The 13,441-nt window shown below is 38.6% G+C and overlaps 1 protein-coding gene across 1 annotated transcript in view; it reads left to right on the top strand.

Moving 5' to 3' along the window:
• The window catches only part of ADAMTSL1 (ADAMTS like 1), a 390,585-nt gene that overhangs the window by 160,132 nt on the left and 217,012 nt on the right, over positions 1 to 13,441 (top strand). The window contains exon 11 of the mRNA XM_044265608.1: positions 10,654 to 10,704. Within this exon, the coding sequence (XP_044121543.1) occupies positions 10,654 to 10,704 (51 nt within the window). The remainder of the gene's footprint in view (positions 1 to 10,653; positions 10,705 to 13,441) is intronic.

Raw genomic sequence — 13,441 nt, 5'->3', positions numbered from 1 at the left:
CTGTCACTCCACAGAGTTGCCTCCCTGAATTTCATCTGATATATTTTGAAGTGTTTTTCAACAAGAACTCACAAGAAGTTCATATAGTCAAACATGTTAAACTAATTTTAACTGATTCAAGCTCAGCTAAATTATAAGCATTGTTGGAACAGTTATAAAAATGTTATCCCACCAAAGTAACTACTTTTTGCCCTCATCCTTAAGTTCTTCAATATGTCTATTTGGCCAGAAAAATAAGTATCCTAAGATTGCAGGATGAGCTGTTTAAAACTTACCATTACATATCTGCTTCTCTGTGATAATAGGAATTCTCTCATTGCTACACATCTGAAACTAAAACAAACCAGAAATAAATTGGCTATGATGACCATTTGCCATAATCCAGGATGCCCAATTTTTTTGTTTACCAAAACAGCCTCATTGTTTGCAGTAATTTACTTTGTAATAACTAAGTGTTTATAGTTGAACTAGTGAACCAAATGACATCCCCTACTCGTTTCGCTCACAGACGATATCCTCTGGTTCACATGGTTATGGATTGGCTCATCTAATGGTTCTTGAAGCTAAGGTGATGGTTGACACCTAGCCCCTGTTTTCAAGATAGTTTTTATGTTTTTATGGCTTTTTTTTTTCTGGTGCTTAATGCTAACTAAGAAATGTCGATGAATTAAAAGCCCATAATGAACACAATAAACCTCACTAACAATCTCCAGTGCCCACAAATCACCAGTGTTAATGCTTTTGCTATGTTTCTTTCCAGTCTTGTCTATAGGCTGTAACATAGATGAGATCATACTGTGTACAGTGGACACTTGGAATTCAGTGATTTAGCGTTCTTGGTTTCCACTATTCTAAAACAAGCCTGAATATCCATGACATGTAGTAAATTGACATTTTACTGAGGCAGGAATATGAGTCCCTTCTACTACTAGACCAACATTTGAGCCTACCTGGCTGCCAGAAGTTCCATCCCAAGAGAGCTTTTGTTGCTCTCTGCTGGTGTCTTTTACGCAGTCATTTTTATGAAGTGGTAAAATGGTTTGTTTCCTAGCCAAGAGTGGTCTCAAAAAGGAAGCCAAAAGTTAACACTTCTAATAGGGGGAAGAGAGAGTGGAGGTAAAAATTTAATGGCTTTTAGCTAAAATTAAGACTGTTTCCCATTGGTGGCTCAGAGCTATGACATCACTAATCCCATCATAGGCTCTCTCCAATGTTCCGGTGGTGGTCCCAGCTAGGGTATGCCCAGAAGTCCAGGGGCATTTCCCTCCTATAAGTCAGGGATCTACTGTTTCATTTGCTTTCCACTGCATTCCTCTCACCCAAGAGTATGGACCCTTTCCCGCGTCACTAAGACGTTTAGAATCTAACCGAATGTAAATTCCTCTCTCGTGCCTGTCATAATTACAGTTTCTGTCTTACACCACAGAGAAATTTTTTTAATGCCTTTTTCAGTTGTTTGTTTGTGCAGTGCTATATATCATCTTTGCCTCTCAGGTGAAGGCTAAAATCCATCATGTGATGCCTATGGTTCTGCAACAATTAAAAAGGCATCATTTTAGTTCAACTAATAAGCACCTTGTGCTTTCAGAGTGGCTTTAAATGTAAGCTATACTACATTTGGCCTCATATAGCTCAGTCTATGAGACCGGAATGACTGTTAATGCTGTCTGGGGGAAATTGTGCAAGACATTGTTTGTGAGAATATCAGAGACGCACCTTTGCGGATCTGTTCTGGCACGGGCCCCCTGTGTTCCCTCCAAGGCAGTAATGAAGGGGGCTTAAATTGGCAAGGGTTGGAAAAGTGAAAAAAGTTCTCACTCATCACACTATCAGGATCACAATCATTAGCAAACAAATCTGTTCCTTGCCAAAACTGCATCCAGAATCCCCCTTCCCTCAAGGGATTCAGAGCAATAGTCATGAGGAAATGCCCAAACATGTTTGTCCCGAGCGGCCATTCTTGGTGTGTTCCAGTGGACTTTTTTGTCCAGCTCCATTTAATTTGACAGCAAACTGCGTAAGTCATCCCTGGCCATGATCCAAATTACGAACAAAATCTCAGATTGAATCTTAATGCAACTTTAAAGAAATAATCTGCATCGTGAGAGCCATTATGTGTAGTGGGCATGTAAAAACTTGGTCACGCTGACTTGGTGACTAACTAGTCCAATGGCAGTGCGGACTTGTGGTTAGGAGGGGAGCTTTGGAGTGAAGAGGCTGGCTTGGGATCCTGACTCTGCCATTTACTGATTGAGTACCCTTTGGCCAGTTACTTGTTCTCACTAAGTCTCCATCTTTTATCCTGCGAAATGAGGAAAATAACAGCACTTAACTCACAGGGTCATCATGAGGAATAAATGCTCTAAGATATTTAAAGAGCTTAGCAGAATGTCTGACACATGACAAGCCCTCAGAAATGTTAGTTGCTACAGCTATTATGACTAAAATCATGATTATGATAATGTTGGTGTTACCTCAGAGAGAAACTGCTAAACTTTCCAGAAAGCAGCTTTCTCCTCCATGACCAGAAAAAGATGGGACCCCAGAATTTTCTATGGGTCTAGAAATGGAATTCTCTGTTGTTTTAACAGCAAGAGACATGAATTCCTTAAAAAAAAATCTTCATCAAAGTAAATCACCTGTACCAGAGTTTTAAAATACAACAACCATGAGAAATTAAGATAATTGGCATCTCCATAAATCGCAGTGTGCAACTGCCTAATAATCCCCATTTAACCAGCTGTGAGACATTGCCATTTAATTCCAATGGGATTTATGCCAAGTCACCAAAAAAGAACTCAGTGTAAGGGCTAGAAAATGGTGACCTTGTTAGCAATTAAAGCATAATGAAATGTTTTCCTCATCTTCGAAGTCTTTTTGTTTTGCTACAAGATGTAAATGATTTAGAAAAGCACCAACTTCTGTTCAGTCAACCTCATTTGAATATATTCCTCTAAGATGCCAACGAGTAAACCAGAAGAAAGATCACCATAAAATCCTGTGTCCACTTTCATTCATTATCTCTAATGAGGTAAAAAAGTGGAGTTCTGGTTCTTTTTAGGATGCATGGCCATACCCTTCCAAGTTATTAGTGATATTCTCACACACATTATCAGACAATCAGTTTGTAACTCCATTATTGGGACGGTTCAGTCCTTCTACCAGACCAGCTCATGACTACCAATAATGATAATCATTTGTTACAGTACCTCTTACACTTTTGAAATGTGTAATTATTTATGCAATTCTCTTAATTAACCTGCGAGTTAATTTAACAGGTATTAGCATCATCCTCCATTTTAACCTCCTTCACTTTGGCTTTACTAACTGGTAACTTTTTTTCTTCTCTAGACCTGAGTTATGCTACTTGTAAAATGAGTAAAATATTCCTGTAGGAGAGTAGCTACAAGGATTAAATGAGATAATATACACAAAGCTCTTAGCAAGGTGCCAAGCACTCAACAGAAGTCAGCTATCATTATCAAATTGAGTGCCAAACCTGTAAAATGACATGCTCAACATTACTTCTTTACGAAGTTTATAAAGAGCTTTCACATCCATTATCTCAATTCAGTTTTACAATCCCTGGGAGGTTAGCAAAACAGAGATTATTATCTCTATTTCCAGATAAACAAACTGAAGGCTAAAGAGGTTGAGGGATCTGCCCCCAGGTTAGATTGTGCAAAAGAAAGCTGTGTTGTAAATCTAAGTGCTTCCAGTTCCAGACTTAACCTTCTCTAGAATGGAAAACTCAGCTGACCGGATTCATGCTACTGATACCTTATTCTTCATGATGCCTTTAGCACCCCATAATATCTGGTTTAAGCCCAACATAGACCCCCACAACCAGTACAGTACTGACAACTTTGCATGTCTATGCGAAGTTCGGTCCTCTGGGTCTTTGAATAGATTACACATCCAGGTTAGACAAGCCTCTTTTATATAAGCATAAATACTGATGTTTACTCCATCCAAAAGGTGACCAATCACTTGAGAAAGTAGAAGAGATAAACAAACCCCAAAGAAATATTAGTCCCACTGACTTAAAAGCAGTTCAGAAATTGCATTAATATCAAGAATATGAACCACAGAAATAGCAATGTGAGGAAATCTTAATATATGGGGTCAAATGATCAAAAACTCCCCAGTGGGTTTTACTGCAGAATATGTGCCTTAAAAACATTTTCAAAGCCTGGATGATAGACAGAGTTCTTTTGGTCTGGTTCCGAAAGATAAATGAATGTTGCCTAGTAGGTACAATGGTTTAAAAAAAGACTGTGACTTCTTTACAGAATATTTTCTCATTTGCTGGATACCATCTTGCTTAGGGAGGCCCGGGTGCTTTAAGAAGTCACCAAATATTAGAGTAGGAAAGATTTTGAGATGATCACCTAGTTCAGTAGTTTTCAATTTGTGGTTCACAGAGCTGCAAGTTCTGCCTTCAGCAGCCACGAGGAAGAGGAGAGGTGAGCTAGAGCTCCATGAGACGGGTTTCTGAGACCCCACTATTACTTCACCTTAAAACTCCTGATTTCATCCAGTCCTTAGCTGTGGCAGAAGTTCAAATGTAAGGCCCTCAAGATCACAGAGAGTGACAGAGAGGAGAAATGACTGTCCATTTCCCAGCTCCTCAGGGGGTCCTTTTCCTTATTATACCATGATCCTTTGTGCTCTACAACCCAGGAAAACATGAACGCTTATGTCTTTTCCAAGTTTTGGTCACTTCTTTCCTGCCCCATCCTAAACTGTTGCTTAGGAAGAGATGGGTTTCTGTTGCCCCACAGTTGTCAAGAAAAGGTAAAATACTCTCTTCTGTGCCATTGCTCCTTCCACCATGCACAATTTCATTCATTTTTTTAATGGAGTGCTTAACTGGTACAGATTCGATGCTTGCTACCATGGCAAAGGCAAAGCAAAATCAACCAGGAACTGGGGCCCAACACTGCCCAGAGAGAGTTATATAGTGACAAAGCATCATGATACCTGAAAGACACAAGAGACAGGAACAAGGAGAGCTTTTTGAGCTGTCATGGCTATTTCTGGGAGATACTCAATGGAAGAGATGCAGAGTTAAGCCAAGCAAGCTAGAAGCACAGGTGTCATTAAGCTGTCCTCTCTCCTCCCCAAATCCCCCAATCACCTTGCTACCAGAGCAGCCTTCCTTAACTTTCAACCCCTCACCCCCAAAACTGTTTATCCCCCTTGCACAGATGGCAGAGCTAGAGGAAGGCAAGGAATGAGACTAAAAATGTGCCCAGTGAGTAACAGTTGGTTGGGGAGTTTCTTTGACCTGGTTCTGTTTATTTGCTTTAATTCTGGATGGTACTGCTTGCCTCTGTGTCTGCATATCAACAGCATGACTTCTTTTAGCGAATATGCACTAATTGCCTCTGCCCAGGGCATGGTGTTAAGAGATCCAGTAGAGAACCAATGTGGATTCTGCCCCATGATATTAAACTAAAGGAAAGTTATACATAATTAGAACTTAGTAGAAACTTAAAAGTAATGAGCGGAGTTAGTGCAGTGGGTGTTTGGAAGAGGAAGAGTGAATTTCTGGCCAGATGTTGAGAGGGAAATTAAAGACAGGCTTTAGAAGAGATAGACCTTGACTAAGAAATTTCACTGGGTATCATGGAGCCACTTAAGATTTTTGAGCTGGGAAATAAAATACTGGTTTCTATGATAGCAGTGAGGAGGCTGGGTTGAAGCAGACAGTGCCTGTAAGCAGAAATCTGTTAGCTGATCACGCAAAAGGCCCCAAACTTGTGTCACAAGGAGATGTGCTTGGCCAGACTTCCCAACTGGCAGAGCTGAGTTCCAGTAGGAAACACAGGAAGGAGAAGTAACCAAAGACATCCTGTAGAGTCTAGCCTGGGTGGAGGGGAAGATGGTAGTGTCTGAACACTAACCGTGGTCACGAGGGAAGATAATGAACTATCTGGACACACTGAGCTTGACAAAACTAGAGCGTATCCAGCTGTCCGGAAGTCTGCAGCTCAGGAGAAGAAGAAAGAGGTCCTCAGAGATTCTCAGAAAGGAACATTTAACACCAAAAGGACTTGTTATGGTTCATTTCCATTTAGAAAAAACCCAGAACCCCACAAATTAGGCTCTCATAGAGATAGCTCCATTAGGATTTTTCTTGGAGAGAGAAATTTGCTAAATAGTGTGAGTCTGAATATGGATTGATTTTGAAGCCATTTAAAGTCAAGGATATTGTTCTAAAATAGCTTCTGAGGGACGCCTGGGTGGCTCAGTTGGTTGGACGACTGCCTTCGGCTCAGGTCATGATCTCGGAGTTCCGGGATCGAGTCCCGCATCGGGCTCCCAGCTCCACGGGGAGTCTGCTTCTCTCTCTGACCTTCTCCTCGCTCATGCTCTCTCTCCCTGTCTCTCTCTCAAATAAATTAAAAAAAAAAATCTTAAAATAGCTTCTGAGATGATTTCAAAACAGACTCGATAATCTTTAAGTGACATTTGGAATTTGAGGTGATGGTCTCATTTCACCCATTTATTTCATATTTTTAAATGTTCCTGCCTTATACTTTCTCAAATTTGTATTTTGTCTTGCTTAAATATTTTAATTCTTACGACTACACATTATAGAAAACTGGGAAAACAGAAAAATGTAAAAATACAAAGGCAAACATCAGGAACTAACAATTGTTTTTATCTTTTCCTAATATAGTTCTGTGACATATGTATGTGTAAATACATATAAATAAGTATATATGTTATTTTCACACACATAGATACATATATATGAACTATGAAAGTGATTATATAGATTTATGAACACATGAGTTTTCTTAGTATTGTGGTTCACATGGTAGGTTCTACTTTGCATTGAATTTTCTTCAGTTACCATTATGTTTGAACATTTTCTGTATCATTAAAAATAGTTCAAAAGGCTTCATGTTTATGACTGCGTAATATTTCATTACATGAGTCTGTCTTAACATGGAAGCATTCTTCCACCATTGGACAGTTCAGCAAGGTATGTGCCTTGAGAGGATGAGGTACACTGTTTTTTTTCTACTGACACCCTTTGAGTCGAGAATGACCTCCTCCTCATCTTTTCATTTTCCCACCATAATCTCTGATGTTGGAGAGTCCAATGGAGTCAGGTCGCTGCCCAGTGTAACAAGTGCATGTGTGATCACAATAGTTAAAGAAATGAAGAATGTATGGTTTTGCCCAAAACCAACTGTTTCTTACATCTTCTCTTGTGATCATTTTTTAAAATTGTTTTTGCCTCCTCCATGACTTCCCACCTATCATGTCTGAATGCCTGCATATGCACACATACAACACACACACACACACACACAGATCAAGCCCTGAACATGGGAAGAACTTCGTAAGGTCCCTGAATGGCATTCTTTTCATCATTCCTCCATATGTACACTTTGCCTAAGAAAAAGACCAAGTGTCTTAAAGGTAAGCAATAGGAAGTTACATTTAGGCCATAGAGCCTACACTTCTGTGACAGTGTGCTGAAAGGCCAAGGCCATAGCATGAACCCCTAGAGAGAGCAGAGCCCATGCACATGAGCATACATTAACAAGACTGGACAGAGCACCATTGTTTTGATATCTTTCTGTTTTCACAGGTGCCCCAGAATGATTTTATGAGTCTTCACCATGACCCATGCCATAGAAAGACAAATATAGCTATAGTTTTGCTGAATCCAGGTTCAGAGGTCCTTGTGCAAACAAAAACACAATTTCTAAATCAGTCCAAAGCAAGGCCCAACATCTTGAATTCTATATACACCCCCTTTTATTCCCTTTCTTCTCTAGCCTGTTTTCTTCAATGCCACTGACTCCATTTTAAATATCATCAGCTGATAAATCAATTGGCAGAGATATGCAGTGTTCATTCTAATATTGAGGATAACAAATCATAGCTGTAAAATTTTTCAGAAGAGAAGACAACAAACTGCATTTTGCATTTAGAAGGTGGTGTTGGCGTGAGTAAAAGTGCTTGGGTTAGCGCAAATATAATAGTTAAGTCAATTCTATGATTTCTTAATTAACTTCTATTAGATGTATATCCAAAGTTATTAGAAGAACTTTGGAAGGTTGGAATTCTTTTAAAACTATAGCTCCTTTAAAAAGAAAATTTCCTTAATTACTAGACATAAGAATTATTGGAGGGGCACCTGGGTGGCTAAGTGGGTTAAGCCTCTGCCTTCGGCTCATGTCATGATCTCAGGGTCCTGGGATCGAGTCCCGCATTGGGCTCTATGCTCAGTGGGAAGACTGCTTCCCCCTCTCTCTCTGCCTGCCTCTCTGCCTACTTGAAATCTCTCTCTCTCTAATAAATAAATAAAATCTTTTAAAAAAAGAATTATTGGAAAGAGAGCACATGTTTATAATAAAAGATAGGATCAGTCTTTCACATTCAATTTTTCTGTCAGAAGAAGGCAGAAAAGAAGAGGAACTTTCTCTAACTTGGAAAAACAGGGAGAAAAGTTCAATTTTAGGACCCATTCCATTTTTCTGTTCGAGTTGCAGGATTTTGACTTTACTCAAAAGGCAGCATCGAGTTTCACGAATATTGTTACTTTATGGAAACGCCCATCCATATGCAATGAAAATCTAGCCTAGCAAATGAGTACAAAAACTTTGTACAGATAAATATAGAACATTCAGTCATGTAAGATAAACAAGTAAATTAATATGCCCATGGTTGTCTCTCCTGGGAATACATATCTATTTTTCATAGCTTTGTTTCCCCTTGTCCTTTAAATTTAATTTCTTTCATGTATCCTTTCAGTCATTTCTTCAGAGAGTATCCTCTTTATCACTCCGTCTTATTTATGATGATCTCAAGTCAGTGCTGTTTTTATCTGACCCACCCGAGCTCACCCATTTTACCCAAAAGCTAAGATTTGCTAGCCATCGAAAAAGAATACGCAGCCATCAAAAGAAAGGAAATCTTGCCATTTGCAATGACGTTTATGGAACTAGAGGGTATTATGCTGAGCGAAATAAGTCAGTCAGAGAAAGACAATTATCATATGATCTCCCTGATATGGAGAATTTAAGAGGCATAGTGGGGAGATTTGGGGGTAGGGAAGGAAAAAATGAAACAAGATGGGATTGGGAGGGAGATAAACCATAAGAGACTCTTAATCTCACAAAACAAACTGAGGGTTGCTGCGAGAAGGGGGGTAGTGAGAGGGTGGTGGGGTTATGGACATTGGGGAGAACATGTGCTATGGTGAGTGCTGTGAACTGAGTAAACCTGGCAATTCACAGACCTGTACCCCTAGAGCTAATAATACATTATATGTTAATAAAAATTTAATTAAAAAAAATAAAAAGTAAAAAGAATATATTGTGTCATCCTATATCAGAGAATGAAGTTAAAATTGAAGCCTTAGTTTATTCATTTAAATAAAAACATCAACATTTATATCAAATGTGGATATATAAATATACACCCATCCTTCTTCCCCAGGGATACATAGAGGCTGTGTGAGTTCCTTCATTATTCAAAAGAGGGACTTCCCATCATTTGTCAGTTGCAAAATATGTCTCTTCTGCTCATGCCCTACCCTGTTCTGACCACAGTGACAGCTATGTGTTGAGCCCTCTCTGTCTCCCACTCTTGACAGAAGGGCTATTATACTAGCCCTTTTATCTGAGACCAATTCTGAGACCAATTCATCATAAATCTTCCACAAGCCAGAGGACGCTGCAAGAAAATCTTGCCAATTAGAAGCTTTAGTTGAAATCAGTGAGGCAGTTTAATGTAGTTTATTAGAGTCCGTAAGGCCTCTGGGGACTTCCACACAGCCTATAATATCATTTCTTGTGAATCCATTAGCCATATACCCTATAAAGTCATTTCTTATGGCTCCTTTAGACTGTCTCTGAATCTCACATGTTTCCCAGGGCACTAAATAGACCAGCAATGGTCACAACTATCACAACCAGCACTGTAATAGTGGTTAACGTTATATCACATTTTTATAGACCACAAAAACGATTTTTCATATTTTTTATCCATTTTAAGTGTTCTGCCTTTATCTTGGTAGGAAACTTGCTTTGATTGCTAGTTGCCTACTATATTCGCTCATTCTCTCTCCCTTTGTAACAATAACCGGGTGACTGCTTTCCAGATATTTACTAAAATCTTGAGATATGCCAAGGGAAGAAACGTACTTGCTCATGCACATTCCCACATTTTGGCAATCCCAGGTACATACTCATATACGGAGCTCTCTTTTTCATCGGGAGTGAGACAGTAACTGTAATTGCTTGTGGAGCATCTGGAAGTAACATGAATAATGATGATAATAATGACCTCATAGGATGTATAATTGGGGGGATTAAAGAACATTTACAAGCTTATTGTGTCATAGTTAGTGATGAGGTGCCAAGTTTTCTTGCCACCACCCTTTCCAGTGGTATTTCCTGCTTGCATCAGAGAGCTAATTATAGTAAACGGTGCCCTTGAACTTGCCCCATCCTCACGCATCTGAGAGTATAAAGATACTGAACTGTTGTAGTGTTGTTTTCAGAGACGATTATTAATGTTGTTTTGCATTTGTCTAACAAAATTTGTATAATGTAATCATTTAGTGTTTATTTTATTGTGTGTACCTTCTACTCAGAGGGTTGGCATTATTGTTCCTAACAGTGACGGATACAAGCAGATCATGCCTTATGACCTCTACCATCCCCTTCCTCGGTACGTAAATCAACCATCCTGATGCTAGAATTAGTAAATCAGCCTTCTGCTTCTTTTACGTATCTATGTAGCTGTAGACTGTGTGTTTTCCTGTAAAAGTAAGCTGGTAGATGGCATATTTTGCAACCCATCCTGAGCTCTGCTTCTGCTCGAACTCTAAGCTGGTCGTTCAAAAACCGTTTTAAGATAGGATCCTATTACATTGAAGTGGACACAGTCATTAACTCTGATTAGATACAGTGTACGGGTTATGGGTTATGTTGTGTCTTTCTTTCACTCCGTTTGTCCTCTTCTGTTTCTCTGCAGTAGGGCCCTACGCATTAAAGCCCTGTTGCTAACTGTTAAGCAAACACTGCCAGAGGCATTATCACAGAACCGCAAATGTGGGATTCCAGATGTGGTATTATTCTGCCTAGGGGCTTTAAATATCTTCTTTATGTTGCAGAGAAATTATAATTGTGTACCAAAAGACAATGTTTTCCCATCCTTATTGTTCAGAACATTTGGGGGACATTTTTTTCTCAAAGTACCCAATTCCATGTGCTGTGCTGCTTTTTTAAAGGACAGGCCTTTTTTCAACTAGAAAAGAAAAAAAAATGACTGAGGAACTTTTAAGAGACCTTGTTCTCTTTATTAATATATTCATACGAAAACTGGAGAGGCTCAGAAATACGTCAGTTCTTGAGTGTGTGATCTGCCACACTGAAAACAGGTCCCCAGACAACATAAATTACAATCAGGCTTTGACAGAACCCCTGTGCTAGGAGATGCCTTTGCTCTATCTTCTTTGCTCACTTGGACTCGAGGGCATCAGCTCCTCTTTAGAACTCAGAGTTTCCATCAGATCACAAATAGTGTGACTAATCCATGGTAGTTTCCTGAATCTCAAACCAAATCAAGCCTAGAAAATAACTTTATTCTGAACTAAAAAAAAAAAAAAAAAAAAAGTTTGATTGAAAATTTCCAAATGCTTCATGAAATGGAATCCAAACAGGGACTCATGAGGTCATTGAGCTCAGCTTCCCAGAGAGGTTCCCCTGTCCTACTCCTTCCAAGTGATCACGCTCATATGCCCTACATTTATAAACGAGTGTATTTGCACAAATATCCATATGTGTATTTAGTGCATACCACATAGGTATGCACACAGAGATTTAGATAATACATGTACCCCAGTGCAAGCTGTCATCCAGCCTCTACTTAAATATTTCCAGTGACTGGAACAGAACCCACTTTTCACCATCCTAACGGTAGCATGTCGAGAGGGCCATTGAATCTTTTTCTTTTTAAGTTTTTCCACTATTAGTTAGCTCCCTCCCACTTTTCTATGACTATATTGATAAAGATGATAAATGACTTCAGAATGCTGATAGATCTGCTGGCTTGATCCAGAACCAAACTTCTATAGTAAATGCTTCTTGAAAAAAGAAATGGAATGAAAATATGAGAAGATGAATTTAACTCAACCAAGATTTCATCTGATTTCAGTTTCTGTATCTGTAAAATAAGTATCTACAGGACACATATCTGTTTGTGGGAAAACCATATATTTTATCATAAAAGCAAAGTTGGGTGTCAGGGGTGAACAACATTGAATTTATGTTTTTCTTATAATAGCACTCCTAAGTTTCTTTCATATCTGTGATTTCTCTTGTTTGTATTCCTCCGGTATGACTAGTGCCTGTCTTAGGTTAAACTTCATTTCTTATACGTTCTGATTTCCCCCAAATGTCAGAAGCCCAGTATTCTCAATGATAGATTGAAACGGGCCTCCTTAATGTTCTCCTGTGTACACATTGGCCTGTCCATGCATCACAATGGAAAAGGACAATCGCAAATAAACAGACTGTATTTCCTACTCCTTTTACTTCCGTTACTGAGTTAATTCTAAAGTTAGATTCTGCTAAAGTTCTGCTTAATTGATAAAATCTTAGTAAATGGAAGCAATTTCTACAAATATGTTTCTACAAGAAGAATTGAATCTCCAAAATGATCCAGAGTTAAAAACTGAGGTTCAAAAATGATTCTCAGATGGCAGCTACCTTCTGATGAAGGCAGAAGGCTTTCCATATTGATTATTTAAATGGGTTTTAGACTACAAGTATAGAGAACAAAGCAGAGTTAATGAATTTTTAGATCTTTTTCTTGCTTTCAGTCTTTGAGACATATACTTGAACATAATAGAACGGAATCTTATTAAATCATAATAAACATACAAAAATTTTCCATATCACTCTTAGTTTGAGAATTTCTTAAACATACTATGTGTTTAAAAAATTTAAAGCCTTCAGAATTAAAATACGTGGTATATGAACTTATTTTTTATTCTTCCAGGGCAGGGATCTTGGATATGTGCTTTTATTTCCCCTACCCCAAGCACTTAACCTGGTCCCTTTTTTAAAATATTCTAACTGATGCCTTCTCTCAGCTTTTATTATACTTTCTTTAAAGCACTCAGACATGTTTTGCCTTGAAATTCCTCATAACCCTATTATTATGGCAAGAATTACACAATAATTGTTTTAAAAATTTTAATAGAAGTATGGGTATGATAGACCCATATTATAAATTCTTAGAATAATGTTAGCATCATTTGTCTTTCTGTGATCACTGACACTGAAAAGGATACTTATTCCTGTTTGTGAAATCACACTATGGGTCAGGTCCAAGTGTTGAGACAGGAATTAATCACTGTCTCCTTAAAGGGTCAAGTTTAGGGACGTTTGAGTACCAATTA

The sequence above is a fragment of the Neovison vison genome, chromosome 9, assembly GCF_020171115.1.
Source record: "Neovison vison isolate M4711 chromosome 9, ASM_NN_V1, whole genome shotgun sequence".
NCBI classification, from domain to species: Eukaryota; Metazoa; Chordata; class Mammalia; order Carnivora; family Mustelidae; genus Neogale; species Neogale vison.
This window is presented reverse-complemented; position numbering and strand designations above follow the sequence as displayed.